This window comes from Topomyia yanbarensis, chromosome 2 (assembly GCF_030247195.1).
Source record: "Topomyia yanbarensis strain Yona2022 chromosome 2, ASM3024719v1, whole genome shotgun sequence".
Classification (NCBI taxonomy): Eukaryota; Metazoa; Arthropoda; class Insecta; order Diptera; family Culicidae; genus Topomyia; species Topomyia yanbarensis.
Genome location: NC_080671.1, coordinates 310,319,791 through 310,345,605, shown reverse-complemented (window position 1 = coordinate 310,345,605; position 25,815 = coordinate 310,319,791). Strand labels below are relative to the sequence as shown.

General features: G+C 37.9%; 2 protein-coding genes across 3 annotated transcripts in view; one reads left to right on the top strand and one right to left on the bottom strand.

Moving 5' to 3' along the window:
• The window catches only part of LOC131683549 (cilia- and flagella-associated protein 298), a 68,323-nt gene that overhangs the window by 19,648 nt on the left and 22,860 nt on the right, over positions 1-25,815 (top strand). Inside the window, exon 1 of one of the 2 annotated variants that reach the window (XM_058965606.1) lies at positions 20,553-24,034. The exons of the other annotated variant lie outside the window; for it this stretch is intronic. Within the exon in view, the coding sequence (XP_058821589.1) occupies positions 22,617-24,034 (1,418 nt within the window). The 5' untranslated portion in view covers positions 20,553-22,616. Of the gene's footprint in view, positions 1-20,552; positions 24,035-25,815 lie in introns of those variants that run through there. 2 annotated transcript variants of the gene reach the window in all.
• On the bottom strand, positions 587-10,334 carry LOC131683550 (uncharacterized). Its single transcript, XM_058965608.1, has 3 exons — positions 10,192-10,334; positions 1,045-2,453; positions 587-727 (listed from the first exon to the last, which is right to left on the bottom strand). The coding sequence occupies exon 2, from the start codon at positions 2,402-2,404 to the stop codon at positions 1,055-1,057; it is 1,350 nt and encodes a 449-aa protein (XP_058821591.1). The 5' UTR covers positions 2,405-2,453; positions 10,192-10,334; the 3' UTR covers positions 587-727; positions 1,045-1,054.

Sequence of the window (25,815 nt, the reverse complement as noted above, 5' to 3'; positions counted from 1 at the left end):
GGATCCGTCGACGTTCCTATTACGATCCTTTTCCTTTTCTTACGTTCCGTGTCTGACTGAGTTCTCGTGTTTATCAATGCGTGGTGTAAAATTTCCTCGTTTGCGGCTAATAAAACATTCAACTGAGTCTAATTCGATAAAAATAAATTTCAGTAGCAACAAAGTTTATACAATTCACGTGACAAAATACAAAACACTATTTTTCGTTTTATCGCTTATTGATGCAGCGTCAGATCATAGCAGGTTGCTTCACAAAAGCCAACATTAACTTGAATTAACAATATTTATATCAAAATCGAGCGTTCTTGTTTGGTTCTAACACAACTAGAGTTAGTATGCTGGGAGTACAGTTCAGGGTACCGTTAACTTATCATGTTGGTCGTTGGATGTACGTGAGGAGTTTTGTTAAAGTATTCTATAGCGAGGTTGCGTCTGAGCCTCCCAAGGGTTGGAGTAGTACGGATCGTGCGCGGTTACTTAAGTAGTTGAGGGGTTTCAAATGTGTTATTGTCTTTGGAGTTTAAAACTGGTTCCGTTTCTTCTTCCTTGCTCAACTTAATCAAGAACAATTCAGTTGCACAATCAATATAATGTAGACGAGAATTGTAGAGAACACGACTTATTCGTTCGTTCGAAAGAAGAAGAATTTGAACTGTAGACGCAAATTAGTGCAGTGAAAATACACCCGATTGATGAACTGGACTGTCTTCTTGCAGTAGAGGAATGCCTAGAATCGAAACAGAAAAGAACCGATTATTATATCGAAAAATCTTGCAGGTGACGAAGCATTTTTTTCCAAATTATGACAGCCACAGCTCCCAAAACATCAAGGATTTTTTTCATGTACTCGCCTTTGTCCATAATTCGGCTCCAGTTTGCGGCCAACTCGAACAAAATCCTTGAAGTTTTGACGTGTAAAACGATGACGGTGGAGGGGCTGCACATATGTTTTGTCGTACATAATAGGTTGCAACAATATGTTGGAAAAAAAGTCTCAGTCACCGAAGTTATCGCAAAATAGTCAAAGAAAACAATTGTCCTTACGTGATGGATCTCAGAGAGCCATAACAGAGTCGCCACCTCCACCGCCATCGCCAGATTCGGTGTTAGGTTTATTGGAACACCCATCTGCCAGCAATTGCTTATTAGCACAACCAACAAAACGCATTCTCGCATCATTCCCGATGAAAATTGTCTTTTGACAGAATGTCAAGGTTAGGCAGGAAACAGCAAACAAAATAGTTGGAACAAAGAATCCAATAACAAATTGTTTGTAGGTGGTCTCCAAGCTGAATCGGGCAACAACTTTGTCCGTGTTCGCTTTGGAGTAGAAGCAAGGAAATCGGGCGCGGGCATTGTGATCTGTTCCATCTTTTCCATATTCTTTTAGAAAATCTTTACATTCATCCTGTAGAGTATTGACACAACCTTCCAAGTTGATCATGAGCCCAGATTCGTTTGATATGGTCAAGTCTTGCTCTAGGGGTGCAATCGTTTTCAGTGGCGTCGAAACAGCATAGTGCAAATAGCTCAGATAGGTGAAGTTGGTCAGATCGGTTAGCTCGTCCTTCTCCAGAAGCGATCCATTGACGCAATCGGTTGCCTGAATACCATTAGTGGTGTTTTGTATCGTGTAACACGACGACATTATAACTTTCCCATCGCTTTCGTTCCATATCTCTTGATTCGTAAGCGTTTCAACCGCAACTGAACATTGCGAAAGATAAACTTTATCTCCACTCAATAAAATCATATTCTTATTCCTAGTCGGAATGTCCACACAACGGCGGTCACAATTGTATGGAGTTTTTATCTTTCGGCATGTTCCACGATTGCATGAGAATAAACCGTGTATGTCGATACACGTAATCTTGCCACGTCGGCCGGAACATTTGAGCGGTGCGTCGGTGTTCTTGAACACACACTCAAATGCATCGGTAATGTTGATGCACATCCCCATGGAACAGTTGAATGTTCCCGTAAGATTCTTGCACTCGTCCGCTATGCAACGAGCCTTTTTCGCATTTTCTTGATCTATCCCATAGCATGTTTTATTTGCCGAATTGGTACAATTTTGAAACGTCAAACTGCTTCCATTAGTACGTAGATGGACGTAAATCTGTATGCAGGCACCGGACGTTTTGCTGAGACACCATTCCCCGCAGGAGCCCCATTCGCAGGCATCCTTATTCAGAGCCTTAGTTGTAGTACACATGACCGGTGTTTCGTCGATACCGCTTTTGAACGCACGTGATGAGGGCATATAGATTGCCACCGTCAGATAAACAATCGCCACCGTACTCAGTACAAAGGTCAGCTGACAGATGCAAATCATTCCACATATCCGTGTGTCCTGGGGCGGTATAATGAGGTCCTCGACGGGGACTGGCTTTTTCTTTCCCATTGTCACGGTGCCCGCGTTCGGCCGAGATTACTGCTATTTCGGTGTTTATCTGTTGACGAGAATCATGCAAGTGAGAGTAAATACGCATTGATACGATTGTGTTTGTATGATTTATCATTAGCTGGTTATGTTTTACTCTTATTAGAGGAAGCGCTTTTTAACGGTAATATGCAATGACCATTGAGAAAGATAGGGTCCGACTACAGCACAGTACAAGAAATATATACATTTCAAACAGTTTTCAGTTCTTTTTTCAAAATATCGTAAATCAACACACTAAGGTTCCAAAGACTTCATTGCTTAATAGCCGACCTTTCTTAAGTAACATTAGGAATTATTTTTCTGATGGCTAGCTGTGTCAGGAGCGAGGAGACTTGATCGCCGCACAGTGGGACGGAATAAAAAAAGCCGGACATTGATATTTGCGATGAAACTATTGGCTATGGCACTTTGATGTCTTCGGAAAGGTTTCTTTATTTTTTAAGTAGTTTAATATAATGTTGAAAAAAATTTATTTAAGAAAGATGAAAAAATAACTTTGCATGTTGTTGCCAAAATTGATAGACATATATGGAAAGTTTGTAGACGAAATGATTTTATGAAACTTTGTTGAAGTAGCGAAATGGCTATCTGTTAAGCGAATAAAGTCATTGGTTCAAGTTGAAGTACAGGTCGGAATACCCCCTAAAAAGTTTTTTTATTGTAACTTTTTTATTTGATTTTTTACAGTTTTTCGATGTTCTAGAAAGTTGTAGATGCTTTCAAAACACACCTATTTGCAGAACAGACTAACTCGCTATCTCTTCGTTTTTAGGATGCATGCCTGTTTTTTGGTATTTTTGGGTTAACTGTAAAAAATCAAATAAAAAAGTTACAATAAAAACACACGCTTTTTTTGATTCCGTCCCACTGTGCGCCGGGGAGATTTGATCCCATCGTTGTAACCCAAAGATGGTTAAGAAAACATAAATTGAATATACTAGTAAGCTGCGTAGTTTTATCTAAACATACATTTTATTTTAAGCAAAAAAAGAAATTGGGAATGTGTAACAAAAATATTCACCGATTCAACAAAGAACTTTTATAGAATCACCTACATACTTTTACATACAGAATTCCAGAAGAATTTCAATTATACGAACATGTTATGATTGAGCTGATTTTTTTGTTCAACTAAATTTTATGGATATTTGATCACCTTCACCATAATCCATACACACCACTGAACATAACAAAATTCACACCATAACAATTGAAGTAATTGCTGCCAGAAAATAACAAAAGTAATTTGTCGAAAATGAACGTTAAAAATAAATAATTCGATCGCAGGAAAATCCGAATAACGCAAGGAATAACGTTACATTCAAGGTTGAAAGTCGGATAAAGAAAAGTCCTTTGTAAGAAACGGATATATTTTTTACGGTTATTATACTGCAGGTTTTCTTTAACGCTCCAGTTCCCAGTTCACTGTAGATGTGAATTGGTTCCGTTGAATTAATCGGAAGTTTAGCTTTTTTTGGCGAAACACTTTGCCTGCCTAAAGGCAGCTGAGCGAAAAATATTCTTTTAGTAGAGGTATGCGCCGCCGCACCACGTCGCAGATTTCAGGTAAAAATTGTTGACATGCTTACCATTTTTTACCTGAAATCGGCGGCGTGGTGCGGCGGCGCATATCTCTATCTTTACTTATAGTACCAAAACTAGCATTATGCGCCATTTTAGCTGAAAAGAAGTAAGTTTTAAAAACTTTGTGCGAACGTTGCTGTTAGAATATAGATAACCTTATCTTTTATTAATATTTAGGGGAGTCTGAGACCAAATAACGGAATCTGTTTTCTCCTTTTGTATTAAACATATGGCGCTGTATCTAGATCTGCACTTCAATTACTATGTAATTCACTCTACAATATGTTTATGTTGCATTACATTCTGTTTTGTAGACGTTGTAAGCGATATTGAGCTTTCGAGCGTAATAGGGTAAAGAGCCAATTTAAGCTCTATTAGGGAGGGTGCCTCACTATTTCATTAATTACTCGGACTACAATTAATGGAATGCGTATAAGTTGGCATGAACATGATTTGTTCTTATGAACCAATATCATCAATCGCCATGATATTGGAGCCAATGCGTTGAACAGTGCGAAAATAGGCCCATTACCCTAGATGAAGTTTTTAAATTTCAACATTTTTGTTATTTAGAGTGAGTATAAAACTATTTTACGTATGACTCGATTTTACGATAGCGAGCGAGAAGAACCTCAAACAAAATTTGTTTGTTTTCCTTGGAATTGCACTTGAAGAATTTCGAAAATTTGCTTTTGATTGTGAAGTATAGGGCGAATTTAAAATGCCGGAACATTGAGCCTGAAAAATAATAGTAAGGGTCGATTGATTTACAGTTTTATTGAAAAGAAATGTGACGCGATCAAAAGTGGCCAGATGGCATCATCGTGCGAAGAGCCGTAGGTTGGCGAGATTTCCGCATCACATATTTAAAATTATGTGATGCAGCCAACAGTCTGCTCTTTGATGCAACGTATTCCCTTTTATGCAATTTACTTAAATTAAAAAAAGTTATAAGCAAAACCATCGCTAGCAGCTGGACCATCTTATTAAACAATTGAACAATCAAAGTACTAGAGAAATACCCCTTACAGTTTAGAAAATTTACGTTCTGATTGAAAACTTGTCTTCGACTAATTTTTCAACCAAGGTTTGAATTATAGTTTTATGAAGCTGGTTTTTCATATTGAGTAAAATCTTTATTAACGTAAATGCAAAATAATTGATTTTCCCATATGAAAACCCATACAAACTTTGAACGCAATGTGCAAACCCGGGAAGCAACCAATCGCCACCAAATTTTGCAAAGGGATTTGGGACCACAAAAGGAACTCAAAAAGTGCTGTGCCCGCTAGATTAAATTATTCTGAAGTTTTTCCATACAACCGCGAGCCACTCCAATATTCACGGTCCGCGCGCGATCATTCAAGAAAACGCGAACTTGCGAATGACCACACGCTCAAAAAAATATTACACGCGAACTTACATACACGATATCACACGCAACAAAAATGTCAACATACCAATGCTCGAGTCCTTCGCGATGATCCACGCACACTTACGCCCACGATCTCGCAAACAGGATAACATCACAGTGACTAAGTGAACGGTTAAGCACTTATAAATTCACAAACGCGATTCCAGGAGTGAACCTCAAACTGGCCGTGTTCGCGCGATCATCCCGGTCAAAAAAAAATGCGGACGAACATGGTCAGACGATATAAACAGTTTGGCGTTTGACTCAACTCGCCTGCAATTTGCAATTTGCGAATGTGATTTAAAGGCAATTTCAACACTTAGGCAAATTTTCTGGCGGCTGAAATGGACTTGGTTGTTTTTGCGTTTTTCAAACATTTGGCTTAAGCTTAAAATTGTTTTTTCAAGCAATTCGCGTGTTCCCTCGTGTATTTTGTTTGTCTAGTGCACTTCATTTAGCCAACGAATGCACAGTGGGACGAGCCTGGATTTAAGTCCATATATGAATGTTATGCGATATTCTCGCTAGTATTTTTTTTCTATCAGCTGAGCAATCAGAGACATTTTTGCGAGATTTTAAGTGATTTGAACGTAAAAAGAAATTTTTGGCAGCTTTTTTAAGGGCGTAATTCAAGTGTATTTGCATAATTTGACCATAGGAACTACATCCGGGAATTTTCGTTTTTCAAATAAATGGTTGATTTTATGCATTGCATTACTTCACCAAAATTATCGGTGTGATAAAATTACATCATAAAATTGCCAAAAAATAAGTCAATAGTTACTTTTGTTAGTGTTTAGATAACAGTTTGTCATGAATTGAATTCAAACTTCAAATGCGATAACAACAACGACGCCCGTGAATGCCCGCGACCACACTATACTCATTCGAAAGCTTTTGATTTTCTCTTTCAAATGAGTATATGCTAGTTTTGCGAAAACTTGTGATAAGCAGTCAAAATTTAAAAAAACTGTGAATGGAGACGCATGGTTATTACTGATATTGAATTTGGATAATCACTTAAGAGCTAGAATAATGACACGAATACATGCACAACTTTCAAATAGCATTGAGAGCATGATCTACAAGGGTTTTACTAGTGATCAAGACTAAGGAGCTGAGTGGGAAGTATGTTTTTTAGATGGTAGAGGTATTACGACTGATTGAAAATCAGCAAATATTTTCAACTATCTGAAATAGGGTATAAAATGTTTCTGGAACTATTTCTTGCTAACTTGCGCAATAAATAGAGTGAACACAGTTGAGTTTTAGTCATTTGGTGAGTCTATTTTGATCCGAATTTGCATAACACTGATATAGCTTAAGGGTATGCGATATTATCCAAATAAAATAAGACCATTTTTAAATGAACCATATACACGAAAAAAGGCTTTTGGATTTATTTTCATTTCTAATTTGAAATAAGCAATCTAAGTAACTTAAAACACACCTACGAAAAAATCGGTAATAATCTTGTTGATTAGTGAATGTAATTAAACATTCCACTAAGATGCTCAAAATGTTTGTTTTGAAAATGATAGAAAATGTAGCTTTCATATCAAGTAACCCACTAACGAAATGAATATTCCAAAATTAGTCGAACACATCTTATTTGATTCGTAAAAACAAAATAGTCATTTCTGAAGCCCCATAATAAGTTGTCAATTAATTCATTTCAATATGGAAAATAAATTCCAAAATTAATATTGAAAAAAATCATTATAAAAGACAAAATACTTACTTTTGAGCCACTCTAATAAGTAGAAAAGCTAATTTCTGATTTTGTAATGAAAATAGAAATTTAGCGCACAAAAACTTTTTTAAAAAAATTTTTGTATCTTCGCTACAAAATAATTCTTTGAGCCACCCTAACGCACAATGAATTTTTTTTACATGTGTTTAGTACACGAAAATTAATATACACAAATTTTAAGAACGACTTCGAAAAAAATATATTTTTGAGAACCCTAAGGAATAGTAAACTCTTGTTTTTGAAATGTTTTAATATCAAAAATGAATTCAGCGTACCAAAATTACATAAAATCTTCCTATTTAAACCGATACGGCAAAGTTTGGACTTTAGTCCACCTATTGTTCTAAGTTGTCCCACTGTGGAATGTGGGAAATTGTGGAATCGTGTGTAAGTATAGTGGAACAAGTTCTCTGACCTAAAGTCTTAATGATAGTCAGATTGTGGTAAGTTTTGGTGTGCAATACAAATTTCACCATTGATTTTTTCTATAATTTGGTGGTGATTACGTAGTGTACTGAAAAGTTTATGTGAGAGATAATGAATCCGAAAATAAGCATTATTCGTAATTTTCATATTAGGCACTTAAAGGCGATTAAATGGCGCGTTTCCCGATCAGAAACACATAACAAAAATATTTCAAAACTATAACTCGCATTGTTACTTGTTATAAATTTCTGTTATTTTAACTACTAACGAGACCTAATTTATAACACAATATGTTACAAAAAATGTGTTTTGTTATAATCTTGTTATTTCATTCTGATCGGGTTCCTGGACAATTTGGGGGCGATTTAAGGGCGGGTAGAGCGGCAAAAATGACGGCGGTAAATCGCCCAAATGTTGCATTTGAAATAGCCCCCTAATTGACAGCAATTTGCTGGCAAATTGAAGGGCAATTAGCGCATCCGAGTTGGCAAATAGCCCTCGCTAGCCAGCAACTTGCACTTTTTGACTGGGATGTAACACATTCCCTGTCAGAATGTGAACCGTACACCAAATATTAAATATCGAAATGACGGTCCGCGTAACCATCCAAGAACGCACGCAAATATACGAATGGTCACCCGGTTACAAAATCGAATTTATGCACACGAAGTCACATGCATGCAAGTACACGCAACTAACACTTCAATATACGAACTCTTAAGCTCTTCGCGATCTACCTCGCACACCTACGCTGGCGATCACGCAAACTGGATAACACCCCGGTAATAAAGTGAATGGTTTAGTTCGTATGAAGTTTCAAAAGCGGTCTCAAACGCGAGCCTACAAATGTCCGTATTCGCGAGATCATGATTCGGTCACGCCTGGAAATCAGTATCCTCCGTCCTAGCAACTCAGGTCCATACTTTTGGTTGGACCAGTCAACCACTAGACATCCACTAGACAACACCTTCCAGGGCGACATGATCGGAAACTCTAGTGATATGGAAGATTTCACTTTCTTCTAGCATCTGAACTGTACACCGAAAATTATGTATCAGATTCACGGTCCGCGCGTGATCATCCAAGAACACACGCGAATGGGCGCACGGAATACGGTCATAATAGAATTTATACGCACGAAGTTACGTACATGTTAGCACACGCGACATACAAATGCACATGCGATCGGACACGTTAACGTACAAACGCTCGAGCGCTTCACGATGATACACGCGCTCGCGAAAAGGCTACGCCTGCACATATCTGAACCGCACAATGAATATCACATTCAAAATCATGCCCCGCCGCAATTGGCCTTAAGCAATGTTTTGGTTGGCGACATTGCCTGTTTCGTCCGCAATTGTAGTGAGTGATTCAGACGGGGAGCCCTTCCGAGAATCTAGCTCTACAGCTCCAGTAGGACAACTCTCGAAAAAAAAATTCGCTGCGATATATTGAAAATCGAGTTAGTGACAATAAATTCTCAGGAGTTATTTCGAAAATATTTGGTGTACATCATATCTCAAATTCTCCTGGACCAATCGTTCTGATAGTTTGCACAGTTCTTCTTCACATAATTGCCAAGAAGCTTTTTACAAAATGTTGATTATTATTCTTTTTACAATAACATGTTGCCCGATTTTTTTTAGCAAAAATGGGACTTTTGACTTCAGTGAGGTATGAAAAATTCAAATATTGAGAATGAAATAAATGCTCCTCTATTTACCGGAAAGTGATGTAAAGAAGAGCTATGCAAAATTTCAACAAAAAAACACAAACGAAGCGTAAAACAAGTTTTTGATGAGACCCGGAGATTCGCTGGTAATCACTCAATTTTCAGTATTTGGATTTAATTAACCTTAGCACTTAACCATCCCTACAGCTTCGCTGTAGTCACTCTAATCCTTATGATTTCCCCGCGAAATGTTTAGAGCCTTGATTTTACACAGTTTGACTACTGTGCACTGTTAGTAGAAGGAAAATCTTTCCAATGAATGACACTGACCACTCATGATGACACATTGCACTTTGATCTGGAAAAAATCTTGCAAAAGGCAACAAACTCCAGCTCTGTTACCACATTCACGAATTAGTCCGCAACTGTACACAAATTTGTATCCATGTATCAGTGACTTAATTGTGATTCAGTGCACCTGAACTTAAAAACACTGCAGTAGTTTTCAGGCCATCACGCAGTAGACTCATTCTCAGTATATTTGACGTCAAGCATTGGTTCTTCTGTTATAATTTTGATCTTTTTTCAAATGGCTTGCCAATAGATTGGATACGATTGATTCAATATCCTGTATCATAATATGAATAACCTTATTATTACCGAAAACGCAAATGGAGGTCTGTCCTCAATTGCGGTAATTTTTTCCACATACCTCACTCCTCTCTTTTTCACTTGCTTGCTGTCACCGTAAAACGACTTCGAGTATGAAGAAAAATCAATTATTTTTTTCAGTTGGGTGGTTATATGTGAAGTCAGTTCACCGATTTGTTTGCAGATAAATTTTGAATTATTTTTAGCAAATAATAGCTTCACACCTTTTTCGGGACACTTACTTGCTATTGTGTTCTAGAACAGTCAGAAGATAGTAATGAAAAGAAAGTCCTTTCTTCTAATTATCGATCTATCTCCACTAGCACCATCGAATTATCATCTCAACTATGTAGTAGAACACTTTTTACGGCATTTTCAGGCATTTTTCATTGGATACAGTATTTTTTATTGCACTAATGAAAATTTTTCACAGGCTGCCCTTAATCACGTACATCCTGTTTCCTTTCCATCAAATGAATGAAATTTTTTCGCTGCTTTCCTTCTTCAATCCATTGTGAGAGAATGAAGACTAATGAGAACAATCTCTTAGAATCAGCCTGCGCGGGCGCATGGTAAATCATGACATCGAGCACGTTGTTGTTGTGCTTCGAGCAAGGACATGTGCACCAGCATGCCACAACAATGGTATGTTTATCTAAACTTCGGCTCGAAGCCACCGTTTGATGCAACGTCATACTGTTTTACAACTTGTAATGTTGGTAGAGACACAGGGTGTGAATTATATCGGGATAACGAACAAACGCGTTATTCTAGAGGAAAAACATGTTAATGTACGTTAACGTACCTAGAATAAAATAATCTAATTGATGTAACTGATATTTTCACACCAAAAAATATGAAATTTATCTTCGACGTTATTTTAAGCAAGATACACTTGAACAAACTCACAACGTAACGAGAAATGGGAGATTTGTATAGATACAATATCACGTCCGGTTAGATGATTCTTGAAATGCTTCACTGCTTCATACACGGCATACAATTCCCGATCGAAGATGCTGGCTCTTTGGTTGTTTGCATTTAACTTACATGAAAAGTAGGCGAGGGGTTGACGGCCTTTCTCCGCAACACAGCGCCGCACAGAGGCGTAACTAACTTCAAATCCTGGCCAAAATAGAAAAAATATTGTTTTTGTTTATTTATCCATATTTTCAGCTTAAATTGTTCTTCGAAACATACTCTAACGTATTGCTTAAAAAAGCGTTTTCGTTTGAAAATTTTTGTATGCAACTATTTGAAATCAGTGATTTTTTTACACATTTTATTAGCTTGAAAGCCATTATCCCTGAATTTTTTAGATTGCTCAAAAACTAATTACCCAAAGTCAATATATAAATCAAAATCGTTCTTTTCATAGCAAACTCCAGCAACTACAATCAATTCTTGAGCATTTTTTCAAAACGTCATATCTGCAATGAGTTACTCTCTTTGTTTACTCTCTCTTTCGATTTAACGGCGTCACTATAACACTTTTCACTTATTTTACAGTACAGATCGAAAGACGGTGGTTTTAACTAGCATATTATGCAAAGAGCTGAGGGATAAATGTTAAAGTGACCGAATTATTAACAGAAGAGAAAGTAAACAAAGAGAGTAACTCATTGCAGATATGACGTTTTGAAAAAACGCTCAAGAATTGGGTTCAATTTTAGCTTTTCTTTGTCATTTTTGGGTAGGTTTTATAAAAGTGCTCACTTTTTTCAATTTTCCACATATTCGTTAGTAAAAAAAAGTAGGTCGGGCAATGTCGGGTAAATCTGTTAAAAGGAGAAGATTTTTTAGAGTGCCCTCTCACTGTTCCACGAAGAAAACATTCCCAATTAATCCCATTCGATTTTTTACAGCTGTTTGAAAGATTTTTCAGATAAAGCACTCAGATATTCCCGTATTTTCCCCAGGAAATACGGTGAGTGCTTTCCAGGCTTCGTCGCACGGATGGCCTCAATGGAGCTGAGACTATCCGAAACGATGAAATAATGGTCTGCTCGTTCAGTGGGTCATTTGTGCGACTTCCAGGGCGTTAAGTAGATTTATTGGTTCGGGCAAGGACTCGAATATTAGTTTTTTCAGGACGTGTATACACGTTAATCTTGTTGTCGTGGAAAATGCAAGAAATGTTGGGATTATTAGCCTTCTGTTTCTCGCACTTCTTTGCTAGGGCTACAAAACGGCAATGGACTCAGCAAATCCAACAGAAGGGTGCTCTTGGTCATGATGATTCACGTCGTCCTGGTGAACGTTGTCGGTGGCGATTTACTAAACGTCCTCCGTTTCGGGAAATTCCCAGGAAAGCTTCCTCCAGTCGGCAGAAAAGGTCTTCGATGCGTTGCTCCTCACTTGAAATATATGATGCCTCAGAAGATTTGATTGCTGCAACTTCATTGTGTGGGGCCTCCATAATTTTATGGGCAACTTTCCCTTGCTCATCGCGTGGAGCGGATGGCATCGAGGCGATACTGGTACTAGGTAAAGCACAGAGCCACAGGTACAACCATTTCTCCTAAACGTCGCCTTTCTGAGAGCAAAACACTCGATTTTTGGCCACCGGGATTCCGGATAGCAAACTGGAAAAACGTTGCATTTACGATGGCCGAAAATGTTTCAGATGGCCTTGAGTGATTCATAGCGGTCATTTTCACAGATTTGTTACATTTAGCAATGGCGAAGTGGACGAATTCTGCACGAGGTCCAAGTGAAACTGCGTAAACCTTTTGTTTGTCGTGATTTATTATGTTTACACTGAACGTAGCTTCCAGACATATATACCAAGTGTCAAGTCATCCAGATCAAAGTCCGGAAAATTGATTTTCGCGATCACTGTTTGCTGTGCTATCGATGTATTACTTGTCAAACCGTTTTTGTGTTCTTCGCCATCAGTCACATTAGCGATGGCGCCGGTGGTTGAGTGGTAAGTGTGACCGCCACCCATCCCAGTTGGCCTGGGTTCAATCCCAGCCGAGGTCGTTAATATTTTTCTGAGGTGAAAAAATCTGTGGTCACGTCTTCTTTCGAAGCAAGTATCGGACTAACATGCCTTCCCGCGATCTACGTTCGGGACTGTCCGGCGCCGGTATTGATCAATAAATATTTTAGGATTACCAGGAGTTGCACATTCAAGGATGTTTCCCTACTCCCAAGCATAACTATTAGGGTGGGGCAAAATGATCGTTTTTTCAGCACAGCACTTTTTTGGTTCCATTTGGGGTTCCAAACAACTGTGCAAAATTTGGGGTCGATTGGATTTGACCCGGCGGAGCGCTTGAAATTTGTATGGAAATTAGTAGCAAATTAGATTTGACGAAAATAGAGGGTTAAAATTGTTCAGAGCAAAATTGATCGTCGGGGTCACCAGTATTTTGGGGATACTTTTGGATTAAGCTTGCACGACAGAAGATATGCGTATGTTATCTTCTGTGGACAATCTATTACTACTTAATTATGTACAGATTATCTACAGATCAATGTCCGGTTGTTTCACTACTACGTTGTGTGAGTGTGTGTGCATGGTTGGTATTTATCGATCAGGTGATCGGTTATTCGTAGCGTAGATTGGGTAGATAGGAATATTATATGATTCCAGAGTAAGATTAAAAGTGAGTTACTAGAGCGATGAGGATTACGGTGATGATGCTTACGGTTACCATGGTGGATCACCACAGTGTATTCAGCAATATACTTTGCAGTAAAATTTGCTACAACTTTACCGAAAACACAAAGTCTATATCTTAATTAGGTCAGAAAATAAACTTCGTATGTCAACAAGACTAAACAAAAATTTGAATTTGTTTGAATTTTTGAGAGTTTATGAATTAGAAAAATGTTTTCTACCTTCGATAAAATAATTAGCAATCTTTGGGTTAAAGATATCATAAAAATAATGTTTTCAAAAAAAAAATTCTGCTCAATTTCGAACTATATAGGACACATAAAATTCGCGTCTGTAACTGGAAGATTGATAATAACACGACCTACAATTTTAGTCTATCCATGTGTCTATCTAACTTTTTTTAAACTTGTGAGAAATGTAAAAAAGTCGCAATTTCTTTTTATTTCTCGGATTCAGCTCGACATTGACTGAGCTAAAAGGAGACATGTAATAATCAGAATGGCGGACTATGCTTTTTGTATCTTTTTCCACCATTCCGATTTGTTTCGTGGATTTTCAGGGTCAATTGTAGGGTTTGGAGGACCGGTTTTGTTGTTACCGAAAACCGGTAAATATTCACAACCGAAATACCACAATATTTGTGTACACTTTATGTGTGTTGTGAAGCCCATTATAAATTTGTCCTCGCATGCATTTACGATTGCGTAAAGCGTTTCTAGACCCCTTTTAAAAACATAAAAAATATTGGTCGTAATGGTAGGGATAGATGAACCAAAGAGATAATTGAATCATTAGAATATTTTTCACTTTGGATTTTATGCTACAGAATTCAATTTAAATTATATTTTGAACAGAAAAAAAAACTCTGAAAATGAAACGGTTTCCGTGTGTAGTCGCATAACTCAAGAATGACATGACGGGTTTCTTTGATTTTTGCGTTGTTTTGTTGGATTTTTTCTGTGGAAGGTTCTTTGGCATAGAAGTAAACATTGTGATTTTCTTATACCGTCGCCGTTGTGCTATTTTATGACAAACGACATTTTGGGGTAAACTGAGCTAGATATGTCATGTCACTGAATTTGAAAATTTCTACAATGTGGCTTTTTCAGAATTTTTAAATTCTGCTGGGTTACTGGAATATAGCGAAACACGATTATGACAAGCGCCAATTTTCCGAGTGATCGAGTTGTGACAGCATAATACAGGCAATCCCTAGCTTGTTGGTTTGCTATAAGCCAAAAAGTTTATGGCAAACCAACAGATAACATAACATAACATACGTAATTCCTATGCAAGAGCAACCATCATCTTTAGCTAGGTTCTTGTCTTGGGACCAAAACTTTTCCTACCAAAGTTTTTCTCTGCGAGTTGAATGTTTTCTAGATTATTGAACAAATTTGTTTTTGAGATTTCCACTAGTTTTGTAATTATGCTGAAATGTAATGATGGATTATACAAGAAGAACATTTTGTTTCGTCTAGTCGCCTATCAACATTGTTTGATATATTGTCTCCAAATTGTTAATGAATCCAACTTTTATTTATTGTTTTTTCCCAAATAAAGGAGAAAAATTGTGAAAACTTTGTATTCCAATACCATCATTTTGTAACTTGATATTGCTGTTATCTCATGGAAAAGAATAACATTGGGTAATTTTACGAATCAATTATATATGAAATCTTCTGTGCACATTTGTGACACGTCATACATACTTTATAATCAATACACACTTATGACTTTATCATGCTATTTGTGGACACGGATATGCTCAACTCCGGAACCAATACCACCGACGAACCGACATGACAGAGGCATTCGAAAAGTGTCCCATATAAAATAACGATTGTTTTGAAATGAAGCGATCACTACTGTCAAACTACGACAGATCGCTCCGCCATGTTTGAATCTGGGCAGGCTTCTCGATGAGTATATTGATATTACAGAAGGTGTGCAATTCCCACAGCTGTGTTTGTAATCTGCATCAAAATAGTATATGTAAATCATTAAAAATGCATGTATTCTGTTAGTTTTTTGCTTGTAACGGATAGTTTTGTTAAATAGTACATACATAGGATAATAAAAAGCTGGAAGAACGATCTTCAACATGCTAAAAGAAAGTTTGTTTGTTCTAGCATACCTGGTACAACGTCGGTGCACCATGGTTTTGGCGTACTGTTGTGGTATCGACGAAGACTACCACGCGAACCATTATACAGTTGCCACTAGTGTAACAACGTAGTTTAATTTAAACAATTAGGACAATATCTGACGCATTTTTTGTTCCATTTTCCATACGTCGGTCAAATGAAATTCGGTAGCAATAAATGGGTATATTATACCCTTCATTTAAGACTAAGATTGTGAGAATCGAGTTAGCAATATATGAGAAACAAGTGTGAATCTATAATTTTAGAACTTAATCATTTCCTTGAATTTCTGGGATCCTCAACAGTTCTCAATGTGGTCAAAGAGACTTTGATTTGCTTTTAGTGATCTGGACCGACAATTTCAAACAATTCAAAACTCGTTTCAATTAGTTTTACATCATTTAGATACAATGATTAAACCAGTTTGCATGGGAATTCCACATGTAACCGCATACTTCAACCTGTAACACGGAAACCAAAACTTGATGATGATGATGATGATAATGGTCCCACCTCTTACCCCCACAAAGGTGTGAGCTGAACGATTTATCTAAAAGATAATTAATATTTTGATCCATAACAAAACCAGTTAACAAAAAGAAACGGACTGGTTCAATTTGCAGACATAGCTTTCCTTCAAAAGAACGTAACCAGATACATTTCGAATATTCCGCCAACAACCAGGGTCCATCAAGAAAATTTCCATTCCGGGAAGATACTTGATAGAATCGGGAATTGAACCCAATAGCTTCCATTTCCGATAATTCTCTGTAAGACTCCTCCCGCCTGACCAAGACATCGGTACTACCACCTGCTAAGGTGAGAAGTGACGAGCCTAGTGGCAGTGCAGAGTCCGGTCGAGTTATATTATCCACATCAGACCCCTTTATTGAAAGTCTCCTACCATTAACCCAAGGCAATCAAGGGATACTCCTATCCGAGAACATCCTTGATTGATCAGGAATTGAACCCGATATCTAGTAGTTATCAGAAGGAGTCATCAAGCCCCATACTCAACGAGCTAACTCCGTTATTACCACTATCGCAGCAATAACCGAACTTAACTCTATTGTCGAGCAAAGTCAACACAACTCCATCATCAAATCAGACCCTGATCACAACAAAAGTCTAAAAGCTCCGATTCAACCCGATGAGCTTTTAGTGCTGGTCACCATGTTCGATTTCAAGTTAGTCTCTATCTGTTTAGCGCGCGCGTGGCTCAGACTTTTGTAGACATCTCATTATTTTTTAATAACTTTAATAAACAAGTAACAAAAATCCATCATCATCATAGCGAATGTAATAACTTAGTGTGACTAAATGCAAATAATAGAAGAGAAAAAAAATACAATCTTCGTGGTATTACATAGTTATTCAAATAACTCCAAAATATAAAAATTCAAAAAATCTGTCTACAAAGCAGATTTTACGTGTGAAATACATAGTGTTTTGAACTCCGCTAATGTTGCTGCACGTTTAATATGCCTAGGCATCGAATTGAAAAAACTTATTCCTTTGTACAACAAGGAGTTCTGTGATCTACTAAATAAAAAGTTTGGTGTTCTTGGATCCGACGCGTTTCTAGTGTTGTACCTATGCACATCACTTCCTCTTTCAATTCGATCACACAAATATCGAGGCAGCATTCCATTAATAATTTTAAAAATGAACACCATTGTTAAGTAATAAATTCTTTGCTTCACAGAGAGCCTTTGTAATGCGCTTAGCATGAAACTAGAGGAAGTGTATCTGTTACATTTTAAAATTAATCGCATGATTCTATTTTGCAATCGCTGTAACCTCAATATTTGTGTTTGATTGGCAAGAAACAAAATGGATGGGCAGAAGTCAATATGTGGAGAAACAATAGATTTATATAATAAAATTTTACTACTAATTGTTAAATCATTTTTCAGACGACACAATATACCATGCTTTTTAGCAATCTTTTTGATGACATTGTCAATGTGAGACTTAAAGGTTAACTTGTCATCAATGATTATTCCAAGATATTTTAATTCACTAACGCGATCAATAGTCTCACCATTTATTTCAACGTTAACGTCAGGCCTAGTATTAGCCGAAGAGATGATCATATATTTAGTTTTAGCAACATTTAACTTTAATTGTTCAAATTTTAACCAACGAGCAAGGGAATGCACATCTTCGTTCAAATGCGCCACGGCTTCATCTATATCCTTAGCTGCAATGAACAGAACAGTGTCGTCAGCAAACAAATTTAAGTCACAAAATCGTAAAACTCGCCTCATGTCATTTATATACATAATAAATAAAATAGGACCTAAGACACTACCTTGCGGCACTCCAAGAGGATTGCCGAGAGGACTAGATACAAAATCGTTGGAACTAGTTTTCTGAGTTCTATCACATAAATAGTTTTCAAACCACTTATGCGCTATCCCTCCGATACCAAATTGCTCTAAAGTTTTCAAAAGTAATGGTCTCGAAATTGTCTCAAAAGCGCGTTTCAGATCCAAAAATACAGCAAAAATAGTCTCTTTAACCTCGATTTTCTCTTTCCATTTTGCTAACACTAGATTCAAAGCGGTTTCGCAAGAGTGTCCCTCTCGGTATCTTTAGGATTTTCCATAACTCTTTGCTGTTGTTTTGATGTTGATCGATCTTCCTTTGGATGTACTCACATTTGGTCTTTTTCAAAGCTCGTGAATAAATATTTCGCGCATGTGTGTACCCATTCCAAAGACGTTCACTATTAGTTCTGCAAAATTTCTTGTACTTTTTATCCCTTTTACGTTTCAGGCGCAAAAGATCTAAAGAGTACCAGCTGTTCGAGTTATTTAAATTAATATATTTTTGAGAAATTAAACTATTTGTACACTCTTTTAACACATTAGTTAGAACAGCTGCCTTGTTATCCAAATTTCCATTCAATTCCGTAAAATCCAGGCTTCTCGAAACCAGTTGAGACATGGCTTGTTTCGAATATCTTTTCATGCACTTAATTTTAACTTTATCCTCCTCACGGTTTGGTTCACTCTCCAGCAAAATTGAAATTGTCTCATGATCTGAAATTTTACAATCGGCCTCTACATACGAATGAACCCCATCAAAATTGGAATACACGTGATCTATCAATGTTCTACTGTGTCTGGAAATTCTTGTAAACTCACTAACCGTTTGCTTGAAATTGAAAAACTCAGCCAACTGCTTCAACTGATTCGAAATTTGATCGTTGAGCCAATCAATATTGAAATCGCCCGAAATTACATTAAGTTTGCGTAAATAGCAACTCCACCGGTATGTCTGGAATGAGATAGGCAAAAAGCAACTTTATAACCCGGAATGCTATACTGATCAAATGCATCAGCATTAACAATATGTGTTTCTGATAGAAAAACCAACAATGGACGTTTGTTTTCTACAAGATGTCGCATTGCAACAAAGTTTGTAGACAACCCAGCTATCATACTATGTTGCGTTTCGGCTTCGCCTCTTCAGAAACCGACACTAACGTATTGTCGGAATAGATTAGCGCCGGCTTGACGCAAATCCCTTAAAACTAAAACACACTATGTGTTTCAATCAAACGACTGATCAAACGTGATGTCCCGTTCGAGCAGAAGTTCTGTTTATGCCGATGAGACACAAGTGAAGCCGAAACTTGTCTTGGCTTAGCAGGCCTATGCGCATAGAACCCAGCTATATTTAAACATAATATTTCAGACTATGCTTTTAAATTTCATTGGAACTTCCATTCCAATGAAATTTAATAGCAGTCAATAGGGATGCTGTAGCTTTCATTTGAGACCAAATTTGAGAAATAGAGTCAGACTGTTCTAGGAAGCAGATGTGAATTCACTTTCCCGAATTTCCGGTTTCACCGAAGGTGGCAAAAGTAGTCAATGTGGATTTGATTGGGAACCGGTGAGCTGAAACTATAAATCCAAGCAATTTAGAACACATTTTATGAGATTTTGCATCTTTAAGTAACATGCTGATACTAATTTATATGGGAATTTCATGCGTGATCGTACTCTTCAACCCATAACTCAGGAACCGGAAGTCGGAATTGAATGAAATTTAATAGCAGCCTATGGGAACGTTATGCCTTTCATTTGAGATTAAGTTTCAGAAAAGCCGTTCAGCCATCTCCGAGTATCCAATGTGCATATTTTAGGCAACATACTTTCATACACGCACATACACACACAGACATTTTTCGAACTCGAAAAACTGAGTCGAATGGGGTATAAGACTCATCCCTCCGGGCTTCGGTTGAAAAGTCGATTTTCAGAGTGATTGCATAGCCTTTCTATAGGAGAAAGGCATAGACAAATATGCGATCAACGACAGTATATTTCGGGAGAGATGCCGTGTCGGGTGAGATGCCGCACTCTCCATTTCCCGTATATACAGTTACTTTTTACAGTAATATGAATAAAGATTTTTGTGTTCTGTTATATTCATTCATAAGGAATACTTTATCGAACCTCCTTTTGGACTTCAGCTTTTAGTATTGGCGTAACATAAATTTTGATTAATTATGCCAAAAAACAAAGCATGAATTTCAAATTTTACTTTACCTGGATTACCTGGACTAATCAAAAAATGCAAGTGTAAATTTAGGGAAAAATGTGGGTTATCCCCTTTCGGATGCCAGCCATTCACTTGTTGATACACATTTGATGGAGACGCTCGGCACTTTTCCTCGCACACACAATTGACAGTTGAATCGTGCTGCAGACATCAGGAAAACAGCGCGAGAAAATCCATGCTCACTCTCGCGTACTCTGGTCATAGCAAAGATGAGAGAGGTTGGAAATTTTCATAGCCTCGTTGTCGTCACTGAAACAGCTCGGTGTTTAGTTCGCGAGGACATTTTATTGTGATAATATCCGTAATCTTTGTATAGATGATTTAGTTTTTGCCTTTTCTTTGTACATAGGATCATGACGAGTGATAACATTTAATAGTATCGAAGAATAGATTATTGTTCCACCGAAATCCTAAACCGCAACGATTTCCATTCTGCCGAGATAATTATATCCGATCCTAGCAGACTTTCTGTCTCGGTTTTCTCTAAGCTGTGACAAGAAGTAGTGAAGAAGAAGACTGAACAAAGATGATTTCGCTAGTGGAGCTCCCAGTGAAGTTGAAAGTGGGACGTTTTCCTCTGATGGTGGCTTCACAGTGAGTCTTGAAACCAAAGTTTTGGTAATAACAAACGCCAGTAACCAGAATCATTCAGTGGGGGTACAAATTTGGGTGTGTTTGGAATACCCCGGAAACGATAGTGAAAGCAGCAGAAAATCAATGGTATGCATTAGAACTGAAAGGTTTTTCATGTTTCCAAAGGATGTGTTTCATGTTAAAGCGCCATTTTGACGTCTTAAAAATGCATACATGAATTTTCCTTCCGATCTGCGGTGTGACATGGTTTAAGCCTGTGCTCATCGCGAACAAACCGAAGGGACTCGCAAGTTGTGAGACGATGCACACACGAACATAATCAGCCTGGATTAAAAAAAAAAATCAAAGAGTTACATACAGCAGCTTCGATTTTCTCGTTATAGTGGCGTTGCGTGTCTTGGTTGGTGGTAATTTAATGTGAACCCAGCTAGGAAGAAAAAGACCGCCCTACGTTTTACTGGAAAGCGTGAGTAATATTGAATGTAAATCGGAAACGGCAGCGTCGCGCCACTAGGTATGCTACATAAGTGGAGAAAATAAATGGAATACGATAAAAAGTGGTGCATTGTTCACATGCCGCCTATGGCAATGAGATAACTGGCTGATGAATCGTAACAACGGCTTGCGAAAATCGTGATTAGGTGCGTAAAATCCATTTCAATGGATCATCCACTTGCCAGACAGAGGAGAAGTTTGAGATTTGCTCGTGATTCATTTCGTTGGTATAATCAATAAAACAATATCATTGTGTGCAGCAATTGTGAAAGCCCAGTGAAAATAAAAATTATTTATAATTCAAAATCAGTGAAAGACATGCAATAGTTATGTAAAGGAATAATAATTCGAGTACACCGACTGGAGCAGTGAGAGAATGAGAGTGAACGGAATACCATGTGAATGTTGAATACTGTACATAAATGTGGTGCCAACAAACCTAGCTGGTGGTAGCTTGTAGTAAATTGCTGCAAAAAAGACGAACAATCAGTCGAGAAAACCCCAGTGGTAATGTTCCGCTTGCTGGAGTAAAGTTACCGTTAATTTCACATTTCTCTCAACGAGTGTCAATAGTGACCCGACCAGTTCATACTTCTACATTGCTTCTATTTCTGTTGGTCTGGCAGAAAAATCGTGCACTGTGGAATTACTGTTCGATGCTGACTGATGACAGATACTGAGGATAGACCGTCACGCTACATTACCCGTGCAAGAACCGGTATTGTGAGAAAAGATTACTCCTTCTGTTGGATAAACGTCGCCTAATGACGTCCTACAAGCAATGGGGGGATTGCTAAGGATGGGGTGCCCACAGGGCCCCTTTATAATTAAACAATTCAACTGATAAAAGTTTGATAAATTTTTATTTTTACTGCATGCCAACGCAACTCCAGCACTCTTCGCCGACAGAAATATCATATCAATACCCGCAGGTCGAAGGTCCTGCTCTGCGACGGTGTGCGTGTGGAGAAGCAATTGTTCAACTCCTTCGCTTCAAATGTCAACGTGCCGAGGAAATTCTGTGGAATTATTAACCAGGTTGGAAAACTTCTTCACAGGCGCACACTAGGCGTGTAAAATACAGTCCAATCGGTGGAAAACGCTGGGAGGTGTATTAGTTTCTTGCGTTTCTACGTATCTTTTGTGAGTCAGTGTCGTCTACTGTGGAAGTTCGGTGGCATTGCCGGATTAACAACCTCGCTACTAAAGCAATCTCTGCTAGGCTATGGATGAGGAAATTGATCCACGCACACTACGCGAAAAATTGTTATTTTACACGACTGCATTTTTTATCCTGCTCGGCACCTTTAGCCTTTTCGCCTTTCTGTTCCTGGTACCGTTTGTGATTGAGCCAGCTTTCACTACCATTTTTATGCAATTCGATGAGTCACCTGCATTCTGTGTCACCGTCGACTTAACGCATCTGTATGGTGCAAAGAACTGCAGTTGGGCGTCATGTCGCGAAGGATGCACCAAGGACATTTACGAATGTCAGCAGATTCGAGTCAACTACAAAACGAGCGCACAGTTAGCAGCAGCTGAGGGTACAGAGGAAACCACAACCGATGATCCTTCAACAATGTTCACAGCTGCTTCTGAAGCAGCAACAGCAACAGCTACAAAAATCACTGGTGATAGTAGTGTTAGTAACGATAATAGCAAAAGTAGTCTAAAAAATAATTTGAATAATGCTAGAGCAAGTAGTGAAGTAAAAAAACAAATTTATACCGTGGACAGACATCCACCCTATACTTTGTTGGGCGTGAGCAGATTCGATTCGGCACTGAACCGGTTCGAGCGAGCCATCCGCGTAGACTACGACTACAGTGATATGCTGGTAGATGATAGGAACAATGGTTTCGGTGATCACAAAAATGGTATCATTAGTTCCATCATTGGAGATGATAACACCCTGATGGAGTATCCAGATGATATGAATGAAATGGCGGGAAATGAATCGGAATGGTTCTTCAGCGGTGCCCGCTTGTTTCCGAACGTGAAGGGCTGTGGTTATCCACCGATGCTCAACTGCACAATTTGGACCAAAAAGTACTGGAAAGTTGGCACAAATTTCACTTGCTACTACTCACGGGTCGATCCTGGTCTGGTAATTAGTGACCTCGATATGTGGCAGAACACACTGAATCTTGTGTACGCCACGGCAATTCCCATTCCATCGTTCATAATCTCAGTAATTTATCTCGCATTTGCTTACTTTGTAATTTACAATGAAGATGAAGAAGCAGCGTTATTGGATAAAGAAGGCGAGGAGGAAGGCGCTGAAGACGAACTGAATGATACCGATGAAGGGAATGATAACAAAATCAACGAAAGCGAAGTAGAACTGTCGGCTAATCACATCAATGAGAACGAATGTGACGGTGGGAACACAGTTGGTTCAAACACAACAACACCGATCCAACCGCTACCGAATGGAATGGCCAACTCGATACCCAATATTAACAATACCAACACAAATACAACTGCTACTACCAACACAAACGGTTCTTCGAAGCCTATCACGCCAAATTCAGTATCCGATATCAACTCCTTTGGTCACCAGCTCAAAGTGAAAATGGCAGACGAGATGTCCCGGGAGAGCATCGACGGAGGATTGCTGTCAAACTCGGCCTCCATTCAAGGGTCAGTAACGTAATCTCATTCACATTATTATAATTTCTCTACATCCGTTAGCTTCCTCCATTGTCGTAAATCAGTTTGAAAATCTTACAGCAATCTTGTTGATTCGAGTTCATAGACTCAGTATAATTTCATTTTTGTGGGCACCATATGCAATGTTCAAATCAACAGCCTTAAATCTCGTACTATGTTGCTGTTACCGTTGTTTAAGGGGTTACATACCTTTTTATTTTTCCAAGAATCGGATTTTTTATTGCATAATCTGAATGTACAACTCCTTGTGAAATTTTAAAATCGATTATCTTGAAATGTCGTTTTTCCTAAAATGGTTTTTCCGTGATCACGATTGCCGAAAAAACACTCAACCGATGTTCTTCTTTTTTTCAATTGATCGTAATTAATTTTTCTCGTACCTTAACGATTCCGTTTTTATGCATAAATTTTTATTTTGTGGATGAGAATTTTTAATACAATTTTTATAGCTTAAAATACCGGTTTTTATGAAAAACTTTCCCCAATGCAGGAAAAAAGTATTATTTATTCAACTAATCGTTAAGGTACGAGGAATACTCATATACTAATTGATTTTTTTTTTTATTTTTTGAATTTTGGTTGATCTGTAGGTCTGCAATGGTGATCACTGCAAACCTCTAAAACAAAAACGAGTTTAATCCACTTAACAGTGTGATGAGATAACACTTATCACTCTCTTCGGATATTATATCGATTGAGAACATTTACAATATTATGTTTCGCGATGTTTTTGATAACACATACTACATTGGACAGTGGTAGGCCTTAGAAAAACGCTCAAATCAACATCTTCGGATGTCGGTCAAATTAGTATGGGACAACATCTTTGCGAGAAATTTAAAATCAAATAAAATAAAATGTCCTTTAAATAATACTAATGTTTTGTGAATAAAATATTTAAGTTCTTCATTAAATGCATTATCTAAGAAAAAACCGGCTGGTTCAAAAATTGTAAAAAAATATTGCGCATATTTGAAGCACATATCATTAATAGCGTTTATTCAAATTTCATGGCGATAATTTTTTTTTTTGCATAATTTTTATGTATCGATTTGCATCGATTTTTATGAAATTTTCAGCGTTTTTCCATTAAAAAGTGTCATTTCGCGAAAAATCAAAATATCGTAGCTTTCTATCGTTCTAGGGGAATCGATTAAACTTTTGTTTTTTGGCTTTAGGTAAAAAATTACAGAAGATAGATTCCCGGCCGTGAATAAAGTTGCCACCTCTGGACAGGCTTTGACTCGGAAATTTTCACTGATCTGGGGGGTGGAGGATTTTGAATTGAACGAAACAGAAATTGGAATCAAAGCGATTGCTCGGCATTTTAGAGCACTTTAATCGCTTTTTATTACTACGTTAAAGTAAAGCTGTATTTTTTTTCACGTTTGAGAACGGTTTTATCGGTTTTATGTGGTGTAGTATTTCACTTCCCCGACTAAGTGCCAAGAACACAAAAGCACCAGCTACTCGCACTGTGGAGGATAAGTCGAACGAGTATTGCTCTCCTCCACAACTAACAGGAAAACGAGGGCAAAGGAGGCAGAGCTACGGCATCACACTATGTGGTGTCGGTTATTCATCACCAACAAATTTTCATTTCGCAACAAAGGAGAAAAACTCACCTCCCTAGCCCAGCTATGGATCGCTGCCGGAGTAGTATCAACTCCGGAAGATCTCGTTTGATGTTGACCTAGTCAGTTTGGATTAGAACAAATCTGCCAGACCTTATTGCAGCTGGTGATAAGCAC